Genomic DNA, 21926 nt, shown 5'->3' on the forward strand with positions numbered 1-21926 from the left:
AAAGAGCCTACAGACATGTGGAGGGGATCAAAGTATGACCACACAATCTACTGAGAGCATTATCTTATTTTGCTGTCAAGTAGGTGGGACTTGAAGGAATACCAATACCTTTCCCCCAACCTCTCCATTTTGACCCCAAAGTATTTCTAATGCACCCTCCCACATTTACACACGTTAGTCCATGCAAACATGAGGCGATATGTGTAGAGCGATAATCACTTGCTCTCTGCTTCTATTCAAATAGCAGCTTTTGGTTAACGCCATACGTAGGAGAGGAGAGATGGAAAGTTGGAACCCAAAGGTTCCATGACAGCCAGTGGCAGCAGTCCAGAAGAGGAGGGGAGATGGGAAGGGAAGAGGAGAAGGAGCAGCCGGTAAAGACAATACATGAAGTGGCATGGTCAGGTAAGGCACGTGGGGAGGACAAGGTCAGAGACAAGAAAGTGAACAGAATAAAGGAAAAAAGGAGATAGTGAAATTTAAAAAATGACTAGAACCAGGTGGAAGTATGAAGGAGAAAAGAGGGGAGGCTAGCCAAAGAACTTGTATACACACAGTCATTTAGTTGAACTGGTGCAACTAAAACTATGATGCTTAAACCCATGCAATTGTGTGTGTCAGCACTACGTGGCTTACATCTGTTGAGCTTGCCTTTGTAAAGTGATGTAAGCCAGGTTTAAACTGATGTATTGCATGCATCATCCCTTTAGTTAAGCTGGTTAACATTAGAAAATGTTTCTTTTTCTCCAATGCACTAAGTCAGGCTTGTGTCTCAGATACTGCTGAAGCACCCAAGCACTAGCTTGAGGATAATTAGTTTAAATGGGGGGAGGTTACATTATTTACAGGGCAACGTTAGTGAAGCAGAAGGATGATGCAATGTGGCATGGGGATTTAGGTGGCACATCTAGGTTTACTAGAAAAGAACTATCATAGAATATCAGGGTTGGAAGGGACCTCAGGAGGTCATCTAGTCCAACCCTCTGCTCAAAGCAGCAGGGCCGCCCAGAGGGGGGGCAAGAGGGGCAATTTGCCCCAGGCCCCAAGCCCCACAGGGGCCCCCACCAGAGTTTTTCGGGGCCCCTGGAGCGGGGTCCCTCACTCACTCCGGGGTGCCCGGCAAACTCTTGTGCGGCCGGGCGCAGGAGCTTCTGCCACTTCCGGTCTTCGCCGGCGGGGGGTCCTTCCGCTCCGGGGCAGAAGGACCCCCGCTGGCGAATTACCACCGAAGACGGAGCGGGACCCGCTGCCGAAGTTTAGCTCGGTCTTCGGCGGTAATTCGGCGGTGGGGGGCCCTTCCGTTCCGGGACCCGCCGCCGAAGTGCCCCGAAGACCCGCGGCGGGGCCCCCATCCGCCGAATTACCGCCGAAGACCGGGCTGCGCTTCAGCGGCAGGTACCGCTTCGGCGGTAATTCGGCGGCGGGGGGGCCCCTGCCGCGGGTCTTCGGGGCACTTCGGCGGCGGGTCCAGGAACGGAAGGGCCCCCCGCCGCCGAAGACCCCAGGCCCCCGGAATCCTCTGGGCGGCCCTGCAAAGCAGGACCAATCCCCAGACAGATTTTTGCCCCAGATCCCTAAATGGCCCCCCTCAAGGACTGACCTCACAATCCTGACCTATACCCCTCCCCCAGCCTGCCTGGCCACAAAGAAAAGCCTGAAAACACGAACCCAAGTGCACCCTAAAAAGCTCAAAACCCACAACAGAGACTCTCCCGCCCCTTCACAGATTTGTTAAAGTCATGATTTCTGTTGAAGGCTGATTCCTGATGTTTGAACACTGGGTATTAGCAAAGCTGACTCGTCCTCCTCTCCTACCTGATCCCCCGCTGACCTCCTCCCCCGCACCGGCTGCATCACCCATGTGCTCTGCTACCTGCACCTTCCTAAATCACAGCACAACTCAGCCTTCGGCACCCCTGGCTCCCCCGCGCCCTTGGGCAGCGCCCCCAGCCCCGCTTCCAGAACCCTCCCCCCGCAACGCCCCAGCCAGCGCGAGCCCGCCCCAGTGGGGAGCGAGTCGCTACCCCTCAGGGCGCAGCGCCACGGAGGGGGTGGGGCGGTCCGAGCGCGCCCCCCCCGGAGCCCTGGTGCCTGCGCCTCTGGGCCGAGCCAGGCCGGGCAGCGAGCCGGCTCCTGTTGTTGTGATGAGAGCCCGGCCCCGCCCCCTCCTCGTGCGCGGCCCCGCATCGCCGGCCCCTTTGCTCCCCAAGCCCCGCCCCCTCCCCGATTCTAACTCGCCAGCCCGCCCGCCCCCAGCTTCGCCCCGCCTCCTCTCCCGGACGGCCCCGCCCCTCTTTTGTCCACTCCCCAGACCACGCCCCTCCGGCCCCGCTATCTCCCAGTCCCCGGCCGCGCCCCACGCAGGCCCCGCCCCTTTCCCCAGGTGGCCCCACCCCCTCCCTCTAAGCACCACCCCAGTCCATAGGCCACGCCCCTCCCTCCCCCCTCCGATCCCCTCGTAGCCCCCTCCCCTCCCCCCCGGCCCCATCTGTTTCCCCGGCGGTGCGATGGTTACATTGTATGGAGAGGGCAGCAGCAGCGGCGGCGGCGCGAGGAGGAGGAGGAGGAGGAGGAGGATGGGTCCGCGCGGCGGCCGCCAGCAGCAGCAGCAGCTCCCCCCCGTGCAGCAGGGGCAGCAGCGCCACCGCCGGCCCTAGAGACCCCCGAGCCGAGGCGCCAGCCCGGAGCCCCATGCGCAGGCGAGGGGGCAGCGCGGGGCCGCCGCTGGTGCTGGGGGGCTGCTGCTGCTGCTGCTGCTGAGCGGAGCGCGGAGACGGAGCGGGAGATGTGCCCGGAGGAGGACGGAGGCTGCGGCGTGGTGGGGACCGGGGGGCCGGAGGGGCTGGGCGAGCTCCGCTCCTGGTGGGAAGTCCCGGCCATCGCTCACTTCTGCTCCCTCTTCCGCACCGCTTTCCGTCTGCCCGACTTCGAGATAGAGGTGAGCCGCGGAGGGGAGCGGGGACCCGGTGGGACCGCACCCCCCCCCAAAGGGCTGCCCCGGGGCAGGAGCTCTGCCCGCGCCGCAGCCCCGTGTTCCCGGGCAGCTGCTCTGCCTTCCCCTCCTGGTCTCGGGGCTGAGAGGGAGCCGCTGCCCGAGGTCCTGGGGGGCTGGGCGGGGAGCTCCCTCGCGGTCTCTCGCTGGCTGCTCTCGGGCTGTGTGGGTTGTTTGGGGAGCGGCCCTTCTGCCCTGCGGAAAGCCGCCGCCCGGGCTTGGTCCCTGCTCCGTGCCAGGGGGTTGAAGCCGGATCCTTGCTGGGCATCCCGTGCACACGGGGAAATTTCTTTGGCGGAGACTTTGCCCCAGGAGGGTCTGGCTGGAGCCGGTCCCTGCAGCCCCGGGAAACCGGCGATGCCAAGCCTGGATCTGGATCTGAACTGCCCCCAAGTCCCGGGGACGAGCCGGATCCCGCTTCGCTTCGGCCCTTTCTAGACAGACCCAGAGCCGCGTCTGCTCCCGGGCCGCCCAACCCGCCCCACGCGACAAACTTCGGGGCGGACCAGAGCCGGGAGCTGCCTGGGTGCCCACCTCCCCCAGGGGCTGCTGATTGATGCCAGGCATGTGGCTGCCTGCTCGCCATGAGCACCGACCCCTGTGGAGGGAGGCTGCTTCCTCTCCCCACACAGTCTAAGGCGAAAGATCCGGACTGGACCCTTCTAATCTCTCTCCTCCCACCCCACTTCCCGGCCCTACCGCTGTGAGTGAGGCTGGTGTCCCCTCGGACGGCTGGCTTGGAGTTTGTTGTTGTGCCACCATTATCCCTGCAGGGACCAGGGAGGGGAGGGGAGCTTGGCTTCCCCTCCTGTGCGTGGAGGTGCCACTGCCCCAAGGCTTTGTGACAATTGAACTCAAGCCAGAAGGGTCTACGCTACAGAGGGTGGTTGTTCGTTAGCTATTCCCGTCTCACGCTGCCCCTACGGGCTTAGCTTGTTGTGGGGAGAGGTGTTGTTTTGGAGGGTGTCATGTTGAGACAACTCCAAATGTCGGTAAATCACCTTAAGGGTTTGGAACAAGTAATGGTGATGATGATTTTTGTCCATCAGTGCGTCTGAGTATAGCACTGCAAACTATCGAGTCAATTGCTACAGTCTTAGTTACAGAAAGGAAAAAAAATCATTCTGTTATAGAAGCCAATTGCAATGGGAGTTCTGCTTTCCTTATCCCCCATTCTTAATGTTTTCTAGTAACGTTTTTTGGCTAGCTCTTTACCAGGATATTCATGGCTATTCTTACTTTTGTTTAAAAATTAAGTTTCAAGTTATGTTGATGTACTCTTTACATTGTTTGTTTGTTTTTGCCCAATGTCCCCAAACGTTTGAAATGCAGTACCACTTGCTGCCTTAATATTCTAAACTATGGAGTAAGTGTGTGAATTTGTGTGTGTTTCAGAATTTATGAATTCTGGAGAATAAGAAGATGAAAAGAAGGGAGGAATGAAGGGTGTACCCCAATAGATCTTCCAGGGCCTCTAGCTTTTACTCCCAAGATCATAAGCTGCTTAGACCAATGTGATTAAACCTGGGGTTTTCCATCTGTTTGTAACAGATGTAACAACTTTGGTGTTTCTCTGATGCTTTTTCAAACTTTAAAGTGTACATCAAAAGCAGAGGTTTTGCCAAGTAGCAAAAATGACTTCTGAGGGTTTTGTGGGAAAGATGCATGAGTAAAATATAGAGTAGATGGCTGGGGGAAGGGGGAGCTGCTTGGTGAAAGTGCAATGGTGCAATATGGTAGTGAGGAGAAATATTAAAGTGAAAGGGCATATTAAAGAAATTGAGAGAAACAACCTGAGATCTCATAAGAAACCAGGATATTTAGGGTCAGCAACTACCCTCACATAACGATCTGTCAAATAACAGATTATCATAGCACTGGGATTTTATCATCTGGTTTGCTATTATGAAATATAGTGTTAGTGTTGGAAACTTGCACAGTGCTTTGCAGAATATAAAATGTGTTCCCTTCCCCAGTCACTGCCCAAAATGGTGGTTGTGATAGGAGGAGCTTGTCCTGCAGTGACCTACACTGACTAGTGTCACCCTTGGCTGTAGAGATACAAGAAGACCATGGATGGGGTTGGAGTTAAGCAGAAATGAGCATAAGTTGAATATAGCTAAATATGTTTTGTTGAAATGTGGTTGCACAAGAAAGTGTGCAGCAGTAATTTTCAGTTGTTTGGTCTCTTCTGCTAAACTGGTAAGAGTCTTCCTGCCTGGACAGTTTTTTCTTTTTGGTGGGGTCGTACTGGGGGATGTTGGATGTTTTAACTTAATGGTGGATGATGCCAGTTTTTATGATTTGAAATGTTGAGAAATCCTGTTGGGATAGATGGATGCATTAGGGGAACATTTATGTTCATTGTGCAACTTCCAAATAATTTCTGAAGTGATCTGAATGGTGTGCCACAAACACGTAGTCTCTCTGCAGTGCACTATTTTCTAAATTGAAATATATTTTCAGATATATATGTATGGTTGTGGGCAGTGTCTTGTAAATATTTTGTATTTTGGGTGGTAAATGCTGCAAAGTTTGGCACAGTAAGAAATTTTTTCTGTTTGCTTCTAAATGCTATCTTGGTAGCATATCGGCAGTAAACTGAGAGAACAGTAAGGCGGTGAGCATTTTTTTTAAGACAGTAATTGCCCCATGAATGTGAATTCCAAAGGCCCCTTTCCAGAGATGCTTAAGGTTCAACAGGATGTGTGAATTCTTAAAGGGCAAAACTCCTTGAGCAGGATGTGAATTTCTGAAGAGGGGGAATCCCGTATGCAGTGTGAAATCTTGAAAGGGGAGAAGGTCTCTCAGTGATGCAACTCCTTTGGAAAGGGAACTCCCCTCCCCCTCCTATTGATGCAAAACACTAAAGGGGTGGAGTGGGGAGGCTCTTTGGTCCAGCCTTGTGAAGTCTTCCAAGGAACCTAAATTTACAATGACAAAAAGCCAACTCACTAGCATTTCAGCTTAGCAGGCAATTAGCATCTGGCTTGCTTCACCAGTGAAGTGAATTTGAGCTCCACATCAGTTCCTAGAGCTTGCTTAGGGTGGGGAAGCTAACATCACCTGGAAAGAAATTGGGAAGGAGTGTCTTATGTCTTCACTAAAAATGCTGCAGCTGTGACATTGTAGTGTTCAGTGTAAACACTCACTACAAGAACAGGTGAGGTTATCTGGTCACTATAGTTAATCCACCTCCACAAGAGGCAGTAACCGTCTACACTGGGGGTTAGATCGGCTTAACATCTCTCAGGAGTGTGCTTGTTTCTAACCTTAGAAATATTATACATATCCCGTCTCGTTTTCCCTTGGTTTTGCTGAAGGACATTATGGGATGTGGAGGAGTGTCTCTGAGATGTATATTTTGGTCTCTCGCCTTAATTGAAGGGGCACTGGTGTGCACCTTTCCACAAAGAGATCCTTTCTTCCAAGTGGTCATAGGACACTAGTGTTTATAAACAGATGTTATCAAAAAATAAACAAGCAAACAGAATCTGAAATTAAGGGTTAATCCACACTTAAAGTTTTATTGGCCTGCGTATGTCAGTGATGTGTGTGTGTGTGTGTGTATATATATATATATTTGTTGATGTGATCCTGTCAGTAAAAGCCCTCGTGCAGATGCAGTTAGATGCAATATAAGGTTCTTTACATCGATATAGCTTAATTTGGTTCCCCAACCGGTATAAATTATACCAGTATAAACATCTTTATAACTGTCTACACTAAGGGGAGATTTGCAGGTTAAAGTTTTGCTGCTTTAACTATAGTGGCATAGTTAAAGTGTAGACAAGTCCTAATTCTGTGTGTTTATTTTTTAAATCCCTTCCTTTCTTAATTGCTGGGTCTCAGTCTCTTGCAATGTTAGATTTCACTAGTTCTCCAGACAGCATAAAGTTTCCTGGGTAGACAAAATCTGAATTTCTAACATTAAAGGGTTTTTTTTCTGATTTAAAAAAAATATCTTTATTCATCATAATAAAAAGTAAAATTGACACAGGCAAATTTTTCCCCTTTGTATATCATCTTTAATTGGAGTACAGGGAAGGATGGGAGGAAGGTAGCCTTATTGTGTAGACTGCTTGATAATTCGTGGAAAGTTCTCTGTGATTTTGGTATAGTGATACATCTGAGCTCTTTTGTTTTTCTTTTTAAATGCAAACCTCTTGCCCTGTACTTACTGAACTGAAAAAAAAGTGAAGCTTCCAGATGTGGGCTGCCATCAGCAGCTGTACGTGTCAGAAACCTGGGAAGCAGATGTTTTGTTTTCTTTTTCCTGGACCATTGCGTGGTGAGAGGCTGGAGAAGGGGAGTGGGTTTATGAAGCTGGTTGGCTCAGATAAAGAAGTGCATCCATCAGGCCAGGCTCTGGGTATTGTTATGGGAAGGGCGGTGTTGAACACCAAGCCCCCATGCTGGCTTCAGCAGATGCAGTTGCCTGACAAGGCACAGGGCTCCTCTTTTCAAATCTACACGGCATCACACAGCAGTGGACTCAGGAGGGGTTCAGCTACAACCAGGTCAAAAGTTCAGTGGGGCATGCGTGAGTGCATATGTGTGCATTGGAACATGTTTGGGGTCATGCAGAATTTTGCACACACTTTTATAAAAATTAGGATACTACATACTGTTTTTGAGGAACAGCCTGTGAGCCAGCTGTTATGTACAAACTTGTATTCCCCTTTAAAAATCAAATTATTTTTGTTTTCTTGCTGCTGTTAACATTGGCAGCACACTGAGAGTTTGCCCTCTTCCCCTCAAATATTAGTTTGGAGCGAGGGCTGACCACAAACCCCTATTGCAGAGATTATCAACTTTCTTCCTAGGCTTTGTGTTGACATGCAGAAAAGGTGCTTTCTGCAATCATATTAGCTAACATGAATGAAGAAAGCAACTCTTTCCTCCCTGTCAAGACATAGCCATAGTGTGGACCACATCCCGATACAGTGTGTCTCTTGGACATTTACCCCTCCCATTTATAATTGCATATAGAAGCATCTCTATGACAGCTACAGCAATTGTTTAGGAATAAGATAATACTTGTGTTTAACATTTTCAGCTGTATGTTCATGTAGTTGAGAAACTGGAAATTGGCCAGAATCATGTCACCACTCAGCTGTTTTGGTTCCTTTAGCAAGTGCATGGGGCCGTGAACTACAGTTTAAGAATATCTGCATTGGTGGGTCAAAAGGGGGTTACTTTCAAGTATGTGCTTCAAAATAATCAAAACATTGTTAACTTAGTTGATTTGCAAAGGAAAGCCACATTGCATATGGGAAATATAAATCTTTTCCTGTGGGTTTTAAAATTGCCTTTGGGCAAATTGCCTCTGTCACTATGGCTTTAAGATGCTTCTCTCCTCCTGCCTCCCAATGTAGTTCATACACTGACTGTATTGTTACTTACTTCTCTCTCGCCCTCTGAAAGAAAATGCACCACTGTTCTAACCTATCTATCTAAACTACCTTCTCTATCTAAACACGTATCTGTTCAATTTTCTGACCTGTTGCTCTTTATCTATTTCATGCTACTTCCATTGCCTCCCATGTGTTTAAAACTACACCTGCTTTGCTACACTAAGAGTTTGTCACATGTTAAAAATATACCTTTTTTTCCCCCTAGTGAAGACAAAGCATCAGAGTCAGAATTTTGTGACCTCCATTAGCCTATCAAAGCACTATTTCTAAATGCACTTTTGTGAACAGGTCAACATTAAAATGATAGTTGCCCACACAAGGACTTATTACCATGCCTTTAGGGTTCTCCTCATTTATAATACATGATGTTACAGCCACAGAATTTACTGTGGTATCTTTCTTGCCCCAAAATAGTGCTTTGGAACCTAAGGTTACATTTATAGTAAATAACTGCTAGATATATGCCAAGGTTGTCGAGAATATCTTAAAAAAAGAACAGAATATTAAACCAATGCAGAGTTTATCTTCCTGACTCTGCCATCAGTATTAAATGATATCTCTGAAATGTTTGAATGGCCCCATTCATCTTTTTGGATTGTTTACTCTGAAACCTAAAGATAGCACTTTTAAATATATCCACAGTTCACTGCTTAACATTTTAGCAGCATTTGTGTCATCTCAAACGGCCTCTCATGCCTTCTTGGGTATCAAAATCTCCAACTTTTCAGAACTTCTAGCTTCCCTGGCTATCAACTTCTGATTCAGTGAGTTGATGCAAAAAGTTAAGGCATATGGAAATTAAGCATCCTAAACATTTCCATTCTGTTGAACCAAAGTATCCCTGAAACTTATGGTTTTGCTGCAGTTTAGGTCCAGCTTGCCGTGAGTGAGTGAGTGTGTGTGTGTGTGTGTGTGTGTGTGTGAGCTTTCACTGTACCCGGCAACATTTTCTTTTAATAACTTTTCCAGTGCTTTAACTGATTTGTATTGAGATAATTATGTAAATGATTCACTCCAATATTATATTGTTAAAATATCACCCCACTGCTGCTCTTCCTTTGGGTCACCACCCATTATTATTATTTTATTATTTGTATTACAGTAGCATCTAGAGAACATATTGAGGTCCTATTGTGCTAGACATTGGGCAGAAGGGAAGATGGTCCCTGCCTGGAAGAGCTTACAGCTTAAGGCAAATGCAACAAGTAGGTGTAATAATCACTCAGTACAAACTGGCCAGAAAACAGTAATAAGGCTGTACATATACAAAGACCAGCTATGTTTATAGCTAAATAAGTTGAGTTGGTTAAATATTTTAAATTCGATGTAAATAAATTAGAAGTTACTAGCCATTTGCCTGTCTGTTATCAGTTAGTATTTTTCTATAGGTATCCTAGGTTGAACAGGACCTTGACATCTTTTGAAAGTAGACCGCACGGTAGCTTTACAGACTAGTTCAGGGAGCTTGCTCCATCCATGAGGGACATGGAGGTGCATCTGGGAGAAGCAAACATTTGCCGATAGAGGCTAGCATTGTTGGCTGTGGAGAGGAGGTGAGGTGCAGTGGGCTAAGATACAGAACGAATATGTAGGCCGTGAATAAACTGTGAAGCGCCTCAAAGATAAGGTCTAGACAAAGCGTTAAATTTATTCTGTGGAGAAATCCATAATCTGTGTTTAATTATGATTGTTGGGCTGGTATATATAACCATGGGACTACATGCTACTGTTGTTCAGCAGTGGAACTCTCACTGACATCAGTGGTTTGCAGAAACATCATGGGGGGGGGGAATGTGATGTTTTTGTAGGATCTAGGCTTTTAGTTGTCAATCGTTTAGTCAGCACTTGATTTGCACATTCACTATAACTTAGTGGGGGAAAATATGCTTTAAGGCCAGAGCAATTTTTGCTGTCTGTTTCTCATCCTTTCCCTGTTTCTCTTCTTCTCTCTTTGTGTCTTTTCTCTTTATATTTCCTCTCCTGCACCAGTTCCCACCTTCTTGGACTTCACTTCCACCACCTGCCTTATTCTGTTTGCTAAATGATCAGAAGCGAAATAATTAACACTTAAAATGGCAGTGTGTCACATCCTGGGGGTATCAAGAGTTGTGAGTCTTCTCACTGTCACCTGCCCTTAGTGTGAGGAAGCCTTGTCTGTCCCTGCCATGGGTCAGCTCCACCGGCCATGGGCAACACAAGCACTCCCCACCAGGTCTTGCAGGCCCTGCTGTCACTCTACAGATTAGCGATTGGCACACCCCAATCTTTGAGCCCTCTGAGCTTCTCCCTGGAGTGTTCAGCCCTTGGTCCATTGGACGCTCACAGTATTCACAGATTCACTGCTTCTGAAGAAACAATGCACCCCAGCTTACCAATTCTACCTCAGATCACCACTGTGCTTAACACACAGCAACTGTGTTTGATTTCACTATAAATATATCTAAATTTATTTAACAAGACAGAGATTCACGTAGTAAGTAGCAAGTTGAAATGTTGGAAACAAGTGGTTACATATAAAATAAAATCATAACACACATTCTAAAGCCTCGACTTAACTTATCAGCTACTCTCATGTCTTATAGAATATTGCTCACCCAAAATCCTTGCAGTGCTTTACAGCCAAGGTTTCTGTGACCCTCTTTTCATGATCAAGCATGCTGTCCATTTGCCTCCTTGGTGAAGGATTCCATGTTTCCCCTCATACTCCAAGATACACCAGAACAATCCTTTATCTTTATTCCTAAACAGGGCACCCCCTACCTTGTTTCATCCTGTACATTTCCTTTCTTGTAGGTTTCCGGACATGGAAGTTCACTTCTCAGTTATTGTTTCAAATTGTCTGCAGACTGGAACACATTTGGTTCACATTTTCACAACCATGGGAGCTAGAAACTTTTTTAAACAAATGCTTGAATTCTGCATAATCTGAATATACCATGCCAGTCATAAAAATACATCAAGCAGTCTAGGTGTTTGACACCTCTGGACCAAGATTTTGTTTTCTGATGCACTTGAAAAGGGAAGTACTTGAAGAAGGAAAGGGTGTGGGAGTCGCATTATCAGAACAACAGGCCAGGAAGATTATTTTAGCATTAGTGTTTTGAATGGACCCAGGGTGTATGTCAGAAAGACTAGAGAAAGAGGGTTGCAGTAGTCAAGATGGGAGATAATGAGGGCCTCAGCAAGAACTTTAGTGGTGTGGACAGTGAGAAAATGGCAGATCTTATAAATGTTATGGAAGACGATGCAGTAAGAATTGGGCACAATCTGGATGTACAGGTCTAGAGAGAGGGAGGTGTCAGATGATGCCCAGGTCATGGAAATAAGTGACAGGAAGGAGGATGTTCTCAGCAGTGACTAAGATAGGGAGAATGAAGGGGTTTTGGAAGGGAAAATGAGGAGTTCCATTTTGATTATGTGACAGTTAAATTGATGGCAAGACATCCAGGAGGAAATATCACAGAGGGAACCAGAATTTCAGGATCGGATTAATACGGGTCAGGAATTGAGGTAGAATTATGAGATGGTAGTTGAAGCTCTGTATACTAAGGTTGCCTAGGCTGTGGGTATCCTAGGAAATTTCAGAGGGAACATTATGATTGGTGGAAGCCCTAGTGTAGACAAGGCTTCTGATATTTTTACTACCTTGGTGCTTGAGTTGTATTCCTGGGCTCCCACAGGTGCACTGGTACAGCTATACTAGTGTTAGCCATGGCAGGAATTTTTTTCTAAAATTCTTAAGTGTAGAAAAGGCCCTACAGAGAGAGAGGGTGCTGGAGGAGTTGTGGAGCCGTGTGGGACGTTCTCAAAAGATGGAGAGAGGAGGAAGAGAAGACACCGAAGAAACGCTCAGAGGTAGTAGAATCTGAAGAGCACGGAGCCAGAAAAGCCAACGGGAGGGCAAGATTTCAAGAACGGTGAGGTGTAAAATCAAGAGGTTGAGGAGGATGAAGATGGAGATTTGAACTGTCTGGTTTGGTTTCCCTTTTACCCCTCTAATCCCATCTTACTCCTGTCATAGCTGCTTCTTTTTGCTGTCCAGGACACTCAATAGAATTTGCTATGGCTCCTCTTAATCTGCAAATCAGGGTCACTGTAAATCTGGGGTCAAGAGACTGAGGCCTGGTCTACATTACAGCCTTGCTCCTGCCAATGTAAGTGCCCTAATACACCGACATAGTAACTCCACTTCCACAAGAGGCATAGGGCTTACGTCGGTGTAGCTAGGGCAATGCAGTGTCATTACTTACATGGCCGTTGGTTGTGGGAGCTGTGAAATTGGCAAGAAACACAGACAGCGGGGAACCTGGGTGACATTCCAGCTTGGAGTGGGGAGTCTGGGTGGCTGCTGGGCTCCCAGTGGGGAGCTCCACCCAGAGCTGAGAGCCTGGGCTTTCAGCCCCCACACTACCCCTTTTAAGTCAGTGGAAGTGCTCCTGGTGAGGACGCATGCCACTGACATAAAGAGGGTAGGGTGTCTGTGTGTCGACTTAACTTACGTAGACTTAAGTTTTTAGTGTAGACATGCCCTGAGAATGGCTTTAAGGGGGTGTCTGCACATACAAGCTACACCAGTTTAACCTGAATGTGTTTAAAAGCCAAGTTAGGTTAAATCTCTGTGTATAACAGTTCAAACATGACATATCAGTTTGCTTGCACCTGTGAGGGTTTGTCTATACACAAACTTGCACCAGCTTGCTTAAACCAGTTTGGTTAAATTGGTGCAAACCCATGTGATATATATTGGTTTAAAACTGATTATATGAATTAGTAAGCCAGGTTTTCAGTGGTTTGAGTATGCACACAGTAGTTGGCACCTGTGTAACTACACCAGTTTAAAATAATACCTTTAAAGTGGTGCAAAGTTATGTGTAGATCTCTGGGCTTTTTCTCTCCCCACATAGCACTGTCTGTTGCTGTGCCATTCTGCCCCTGGCATCTGTTAAGTGCCTGCATGATGGGTGAAGAATTAACCTTTATAATGTCTATGGATGCTTTTGGAGACTATTTGAAGAAAAACTTTCTCAATAAAAGAGCTAGAGGGAAATGACGACTGTCAAGCAGTTAAAAGTAACCAAATTAAAGGTTTATTGCTTTAAAGCTTATTGCAGATGTTTATGAAAATTAATTTTTCCCTTGCCACTATAAGCAACAGCATCTGCTGTGATTGTGAGAACAATGCAGCCTAGTGATTCCTCCTTCCTTACAGTAGCCAATTCTTTTAAACACAAGCTCTGTGGCTCAGGGAGTGTATCCTTTCAGCAGGCTTGTTCTTTTTAATGGGTGCCCATTCCTGGGGTCTCCATTGTTTCAGCAACAATAGCACTAGGGGCAGCTGATTTGGTTGACAGAAAATGTGTTAATTTAACAGATCTATTCCTTTAGCAAGTCTCCTTTCTATTGTGTCCTCCTTTTCTCTTGGTTCCTTGGAAGGCTGTGTTAGCAGATTCTCTTAGGTGGGACATTCCTGTAATTAGAAGTGCTCTGCAGTCCTTTGTTTAAATAAACAGATAAAACACTTGATAAGGAAAATGGATTTTAGGGCATTTTGTTTGTTGCCAAAGTTGCTGGAACACAAATTTTCCATTTGGTTTCATGCTTGTTTTGCCCTTTTCTCCTTCGAAGATTGACTTACTTGAACTGGGCACAACTCACAAACTACACCCAAGGACTTTACTTTGTGATTGTCACTGCAAACTGACCCTGAGTAGCTTGTCCTTTTAAAAGCGGTTGTATTTCTTTATGAACGTTTTTTATTTATAAACTCTTAGCTAAAATGCAGCTTTTCCACTGAAAATATGGCTGTGAAATATCAACAAGAATGGGAATGCTGAAGCTGGCTGGAGAGGTTGGTCCCGGTACATAAAATTAACACATTTGGTTTTAAGGTTACTGCAGGGAGAGTTGAAATATGAGGGTGGTAATGTCTCTTAGACCTTATCTATTCTAGAAAAGAGCACCAGTTTAACTAGATCAATTAAAAAAATCAATCCAGTTAATCAGAGCAAACCTCTGCTAGGCCTTGTCTACACTGGCAAGTTTCCTTTCAGTAGTAACTCCTGGGGTATACACACTGCCAAGCCACTTAGTGCACAGAAACCGTGCAGTTGCAGCGCTGTAAAAAAACCTCCCCGATGAGAAGTGTACATCTTTCTGCGCCATGGCTACAACACTGGTGCCAGTGTAGACACCCTGGTCGATTACAGTGCTGAAATTGGCCTCCGGGAGGTGTCTCACAATTCCTGTTCTCGCCTCTCTGGTCATCGCACCTCTGGCCCTGCCCCCGCCCCCACCCCTTAAATTCCTTGGGAATGTTGGAAGTCCCCGTCCTGTTTGCTTGGTGATGCGTGAAGTGGTTTTAGCGCATCTTTCCAGGTGACCATGTCTGCTCCACGCACCAGGCGATCCCCTGTTTGGAGCAATGCCGAGCTGCTGGACCTCATCAACATTTGGGGAAAGGAGGCTGTCCAGTCCCAGCTGTGCGCCACTGTAGGAATTATGATACCTATGGACAGATTTCACGATGCATGACAGAAAGGGGGCATGACCGGGACACACTGCAGTGGAGGGTCAAAGTGAAGGAGCTGTGGAACACCTACCACAAGGTATGGGAGGCGCAAACCGCCGCTCCAGTGCTGTGGCCACGAGCTACAAAGAGCTGGACGTGATACTCAGTGGTGACCCCACCTCCACTGCAAAGGCCACTGTGCATACTTCAGTGGCTTGCGTGCCAGTAGAGAGTGGATCGAGCCAGGAGGAGGAAATCTTGGACGGGGAGGGGGACGCAGAGGCAGAGGATGACTCTGAGGTCAGAGATGTATGAAGCCAGGAGCTCTTCTCTACCCCAGAGGACCCTATCCAGTCACAGCTATCGGAGCTTTGTGAAGCGCAAACAGAGAGGAGGCCCCTGGTAAGTGGCTTGGATTTTGGGAATCGCTGAAGCCAGTTGCTGGGGGCAGGAGGGTTCCAGAAAGCAGACTTGTGTCTGTATGATGCACGTACCACCACATGCCTAGTCTGAGCGACGGAACAGGGTGTTGATTGACTCCCTCACTTCACGGGAATCTGCATCAGAGATTTCCACGAAACACTCATGGAGATACTGGGCAATCCGTTGCCACAGGTTCTTTGGCAGAGCTGCTTTGTTTCTTGTCTCATTAAGGGTAACGTTCCCATGCCACTCTGTCATCACTGGCAGGGGGAGGACCATTGCTGCACACAGGCGAGCCGCATAAGGGCCAGGGCGGAATCCGCTGTCTTGGAGAAGAACCTCCCTTGATTCCCTGCTCACCTTCAGCAGCAAGATATCTTCCATAATGAACACAGCCTATGGAAAATGTGGGAACAGTAATGATAAGATCCCCCCCCTACAGTGCTGGCTGTACCCAAGAGCCACATGCCCAGTGTTCAGTACGGTCCTGGAACATTGATTTCCTCTACCGCTGCTGTTACTCACCATTTTGGGGGTCTTGTGGCTCATGTGTGCTTGCCTGGGGTCAGCCACTTAGGTATATGAATAGTGGCTGTGTTTTAAATCACTGAATCAGTGGTCTGTGTGTTGCAAACAATACTGCTTCTGCAAAATGTTGCATTTTGGCTTCAGAGATGACCTTGAAAGCCCAGCCTCCCTCTTTGTTATCGCCAGCTGAACGGCTGCACAGAATTAGAAAGAGGCCACGCAGAACTAAAGAGGACTTCCTGTGTAATGTCATGATGCACTCCACAGCTGAAAAACAAGAATTGAAGGAGTGGCGGGACAGCGAGAAGAGGGATCGAAAGGAGAACGCAGAGCACCAGAATGAAGCCACAGAGCGGCTCTTAAACATTATGGAGCACCAAGTGGACACGCTGCAGGCGCTACTAGCACTGCAAACTGAGCAGCTCCGTGCCCGCCCTCTCCTGCAGCCGCTGTTGCAAAACTCTTTCCCATACACCTGGACACCACCAACTGACTCTTATCAACCTCCTGGCTCCAGTGTGTACCCGCTGCATTCCACTCCTCCCCCGTCACAGTCCAGTCCTACGGACTCCCATTACCCACTGCACTCAACACCCGTCCGTCTGCAGTTTAGCCCTACTGAAGTACAGTAGCCATGCATTGTACTCCAAAGGAGAAGGTTGGATATGATACCTGGACATACACAAATCGACACAAATCTTTAACCGTCCCAGGACCCCACCTCCTCCTGGGACCCTCCCTTCCCCCATCCCCCTTTGTGCTGATGTGATGTTTTTGTTTGTCTCTCTCCTCTGGTTGTTGTTTTTTAATAGAAGAATTGTTTTGGTTTGAAAGCAATCTTTATTCCATTAATTGAAAGCAAACAGAGTACTGCAAAGCAACAGGCAATTTTCTTAAACCTTCACAGTGCATCGTCTGCACCAATCACAATAATCTCCTAGTATTACAAGCACTGCGCTCCTGAGCATAGCAACAAATATTAGTGGCTTTCAGCTTCAAATTGCTGCCTCAAGGCATCCCTGATCCTTATGGCCCCACGCTGTGCCCCTCTAATAGCCCTGGTCTCTGGCTGTTTAAATTCAGCCTCCAGGCACTGAGCCTCAGCGGTCCAGCCCTGAGTGAAGCTTTCACCCTTCCCTTCACAAATACAAGTACAGCACTCGGCTGTAAGTATAGGAATATTGTCATCCACCAGGTCCAGCCTCCCATATAGGCAGCACCAGCGGGCCTTTAAATGGCCAAAAGCACACTCAATAGTCATTCTGCACTTGCGCAGCCCGTTGTTGAACCACTCCTTGCTGCTGTCAAGGTGCCCCATGTGTGGCTTCATAAGCCACGGCATTAAGGGGTAAGCAGGGTCTCCGAGGATCACAATGGGCATTTCGACTTCCCCTATGGTGATCTAGTCTCGAAAGAAAGTTCCTGCTTGCAGCTTCCTGAACAGACCAGTGTTCCGAAACGCGCGTGTCATGCCTCTTTCTGGACCAGCCTGCGTTAATGTCCGTGAAATGCCCACAGTGATCCACAAGCGCCTGGAGAACCATTGAGAAATACCCCTTCTTATTAATGTACTCGGTGGCTAGGTGGTCTGGTGCCAGAATTGGCATGTGTGTGCTATCTATTGCCCCTCTGCAGTGAGGGAAGCCCATTTGTGCAAAGCCATCCACAATCTCACGCACGTTGCCCAGAGTCACTGTCTTTCAGAGCAGGATGTGATTAATGGCCCTGCACACTTCCATCAACATGAGTCCAATGGTTGACTTTCCTACACCAAACTGCTTAGCAACCGATCGGTAGCAGTCTGGAGTAGCCAGCTTCCACAGTGCAATCTCCACGTGCTTCTCCAGTGGCAGGGCAGCTCTCATTCTCGTGTCCTTGAGCCGCAGGGCTGGGGCGAGCTCATCACACAGTCCCATGAATGTGGCTTTCCTCATCCGAAAGTTCTGCAGCCACTGCTCATCATCCCAGACATGTATGACGATGTGATCCCACCACTCAATGCTTGTTTCCCAAGCCCAGAAGCGGCGTTCCACTATGGTCAGCACCTTCGTGAATGCCACAAGCATTCTTGTGTTGTAGCTACTACGTGTGGTGAGATCAGTGTTGAACTGCTATTGCCTTTGTAGTTTAAGGAATAACTCCACTGCCACTCGTGACGTGTTGGTGAAACTGAGCAGCATATTGGTCAACAGTGTAGGATCCATTCCTGCAGACCAAAGAGGCAGAATAGAGCATGCAATACATAAACGGCCAAATGCGGACGGATGCATAAGGATTGCTGGGATGGAAAGCAATGCATCACGGGGCATTGGGACAGGACCCAGGATGCTCCGCATCCCCCTCTGCCTTCCCACAACTCTTAGCGGCAGAAGAGGAAGAGATGCTCTGTGGGATAGCTGTCCAGAATGCACTGCTCCGAATACCGCTGCAGGTACCACAAGTGTGAACACGCTATTGCGCAGGCAACTGATAGTGTGAACATACAACAGTGGTTTCACTTCAGCACTCTCTGAGTGGCACTGTAACTGCCGGTGCTGTAACTCTGCCAGTGTAGACATACCCTATGATACACCTAAATCAATATAAGCAAGGGTTAAACCAATTTAACTTATGTCAGTAACTTACTGATTTTTTTAAAATCAGTTTGGTGCATTGTTTAGTATAGACAAGGCCTTGTGCAGTATCTGGGGCTCTGTAAAACTTAGGCCTTGTCTACACTGCCACTTACAGCACTGAAACTTTCTTCGCTCAGGGGTGTGAAAAAAACACCCCCCTGAGCGATGCAAGTGTCAGCGTTGTAACGTGGCAGTGTAGACCGTGCACCAGCACTGGGAGCCATGCTCCCAGCACTGTTAGCTACGCCCCTCATGAAGTTGGGTTTTTTTACAGCGCTGGGGGAGCTCTCTCCCAGTGCTGGAACCGCAACTATACAAGCCACATTAAAGCACTGCCACAGCAGTTCTTTAACATCAGCTGTGTAGCAGTGCTCTTGATGCTGGGATTCAGGATATAATAGGAGCCTTAAGATTTGATGGTCTTTGCCTGCATTTATCTCCTCATTGGTGGAACAGTTTGTGCTATGGTCCTCCTCCAGTTAGTATTATGTCCACACTAGGAGCAGGAGAGGAGGAATAGCTTCACACCTCCAAAACAGGAAGCATCTGTAAAAAAACAAACAAACAAAAAACCTAGTATTTTCACCACAGGTGAACCCTGTGCACTCAAGAGCACAGGGTACAGATTTTACTTATCCATGAATCAAACCACACAGGTCATTCGCAGTGAGGGGGAAGGGGAGGTGAACATTAAGCTTAAGAGCCTAAGCGCTTGAATGCTAAATGGAGCTAGTCAAAGATTAGAATGCGGGAAGGGAGTTGGGGAAGAATAAATAACACAGCACCCTCTTCTTGTATGCTGAAACGGTTCAAGCTACGTAAAAACCCTTGCTGAGGTTATTTAACGTGTGCATCATCAACGAATTTTGGGCCCAAAATGTAAATTGCCCTCCAAAAATAAAAGCAGGGAGTGCTGTACTAAAGGTATTTACAGTAAACTTGAAAACTGCATTTCCATCTGAGAATTTTGGACTTAGTATTGTTATGGGTAACCCCTAAGTTTACTATAGCTGGAAGAGATTAGAAACAACTTTTGGGTTTTTTTGTTTGTTTTTTCCAGTTAGTATATTCCCTGTTTGAAAGCACTTAGCATATAATTAGTTTCAGGGTGTTGTTAGCGCATGTCCTGCAAAAGGGGGTTTAACAGAAAATACAGCAGCAGGAGGATTGAAACTGAAAAGGTAGCAAGAAGTGTTAGGTATGCCAATGTATGCGCATGGATGGCGGGAGAGGAGTGGTGAGCTTGAGCACAGTTGGTGGAAAGTACAGGCATAGCTAAAAGACCCTTCTTAATCTAAACAGGGGAAGAAAAGCCCCTAAAACATATTTTATAAAGAACTTTTACTAATCAGAATATATTCTTGTAAAGGTCCCCTTTAAACCTTCCCCTCCAGTCCTGACCCCAAACACAAAGTGAAATTGACTGGTTTAATTTCACTATCTAAGATGGCAGCATTGCGCTGGTCAGACATAAATTGTGAAAAGTAAACCCAGTTTAAAAAACAGTCAGCAATTTCAGTAGTCTGAATTGTCCCGTTGAAATAACTCCCCTCAACTGTTGTGACTTCTAAATGGTCTTGGAGGCTGTGATCACACTGAGTCCAGGTACCTAACATCAAGGCTTCGTGTCGCTGCTGAAAGTCTGTGAATTGCATTGCCTTGTAGGACAGGGCAGCCATGTAGAATAAACCTGGTATAGCATTCTTGCTTTCTTTTCTTTCAGCCCAGTACATAGTGCTAGGGCATAGGGGACCATTTTGCCTTTAAGATAATTGTGTGTTGGAGAGGATCAAAGAGCTTGAGGGTTTCTTGGATGAAAGGGGATTTTCTCCATGGACAGCTGCAGTAGTGCATTAGTACTGCAATGGATTATCTTTCCATGATTTGTGGGATCTCAACCAGATATAGGGGGCCAGAGTGAAAGCCTTCTGTAATAGGGAGACCACTAGACTTTTTTCTTTTTAAACACTGTATTGCAGAATGTTCTTAAACTGGAAATAGTTTTGGGGAAGGTGGAGAAACCAAACACAACTCTCCATTATGATTAACCGCAGCTGGCAGTCTCCATTTATCCTGTTCTGTGATGGAGCTGCTCTTTGAGGAGGGTGAGCATGGAGCAGATCCCAACTGGATGTCTGATATCCTGCCGTGTCAGTGTGTACTTGGGAGGGAGCAGAGGGTCTCCTCAGGTGAACAGACTGGTTGTGGTAAGTATCAAGATTGTCAGATGCCCAGACTTACACTCATTTTGTGAAACTTCTGTTAATGGTTGCTCTGAAAAGTGACCTTATATTGGGGGGTGCCCCTTTTGGAGCATGGATGGGTGTCTGTCCTCTATTGTTTCTCAGTAGTGGAGAGCTTTTTACTACTGTCTCTGTGGCTGGCCTTAGAATTTGTGCAGATGGAGGCACTGCCAGACATGGAGATCAGATTGTGATTTGCCTCCCTGATCTGGTTCCACTGCTAGAGAGAGAGAGGGGATCTGAATGTGCATTGCAGAGCTCTGGAATGTTGGTCCCCAGGTGGCCTGCTACCTGCTTTGCTTGTGTTTAAATCTGGCTGGATTGTATCCTTTTACTGCTTAGTTAACAAATGTTGAAATCATGCTGGCCTGGTATTAGTCATGACTAGGTTGTGCACTTCTTCAGAAGTGTCTTGAACTAATAGGCGGGCAGAGCTTGCTTAGTGTGGCCAGAAATATGACTGTAACAACAACAATTTCTTAGTCGATCTCTTTGCTCCCCTGTGTGTGTATTCAGAATATTTGCTGACTGTAATGACAAATACAGTATAAGTGATGTTACCTCTTTCTTAGACCTTGAGAGCCAGGATAGCTATGGGAGAGGCCAGGATAGCTATGGGAGAGTGAACTGGGTTCTTTTCCAGCTTGTTATTCACAAAATAAATTTCAGTTATAGAATCTGTTTCACTAGTGATGTACGAGCCAGAAAGAACCCAACTTGACTTTCAGATCCCATGGCTTACAGTTAGGAAAAGCCTCTTTCCATTTCTATTTGTAAACTGATGAGATTTAATCTGAAATCTTAAAGACAAACATGGACCTCCATATGCCATTTATAGTTACTTCTCAGAGGAAACACTACACTTTATAATTATAGCTTACTCAGCAGGAACTACTATGCCATGTGAATCTTGAGTATGCAGGACTATACTGCTAAGCAACAATTATAAAGTGTATTTTTTCCTCTGAAAAGTTGCTCCTTGAATTGTTAGGTGACATGCTTGACAGGTGTATTGGATAAGCCTCCTTCTAGCCAATCAGGAGAAATGCCATTATGATGTCGCTGATTGAATAGACCCTTTCCTGTTCCCCATGCTTGGATTTCTTGATATAACCTGTCCACTTCATCTGGAAAGACTGTAGTCAGTGGAGAGGAAGGAGGATGTACATCCTCCCAGTGCTAGATTTTGTCTGAGTAATG

General features: G+C 47.0%; 1 protein-coding gene across 2 annotated transcripts in view; it reads left to right on the forward strand.

Annotated features, from left to right (window-relative positions):
- Window positions 1–2805: 2805 nt before the first annotated feature.
- Window positions 2806–21926, forward strand: part of LOC123354585 (cat eye syndrome critical region protein 2) — a 129780-nt gene continuing 110659 nt past the window's right edge. The window contains exon 1 of one of the 2 annotated variants that reach the window (XM_044996707.1): window positions 2806–2938. Coding sequence is in view for 1 of the 2 variants with exons in the window: in XM_044996709.1 (XP_044852644.1) it covers window positions 20595–20690 (96 nt within the window). In the remaining variant the exon portion in view is untranslated. Of the gene's footprint in view, window positions 2939–20594; window positions 20691–21926 lie in introns of those variants that run through there. The other variant, XM_044996709.1, reaches the window with a different exon arrangement.

Source organism: Mauremys mutica, chromosome 1 (genome assembly GCF_020497125.1).
Source record: "Mauremys mutica isolate MM-2020 ecotype Southern chromosome 1, ASM2049712v1, whole genome shotgun sequence".
Classification (NCBI taxonomy): Eukaryota; Metazoa; Chordata; order Testudines; family Geoemydidae; genus Mauremys; species Mauremys mutica.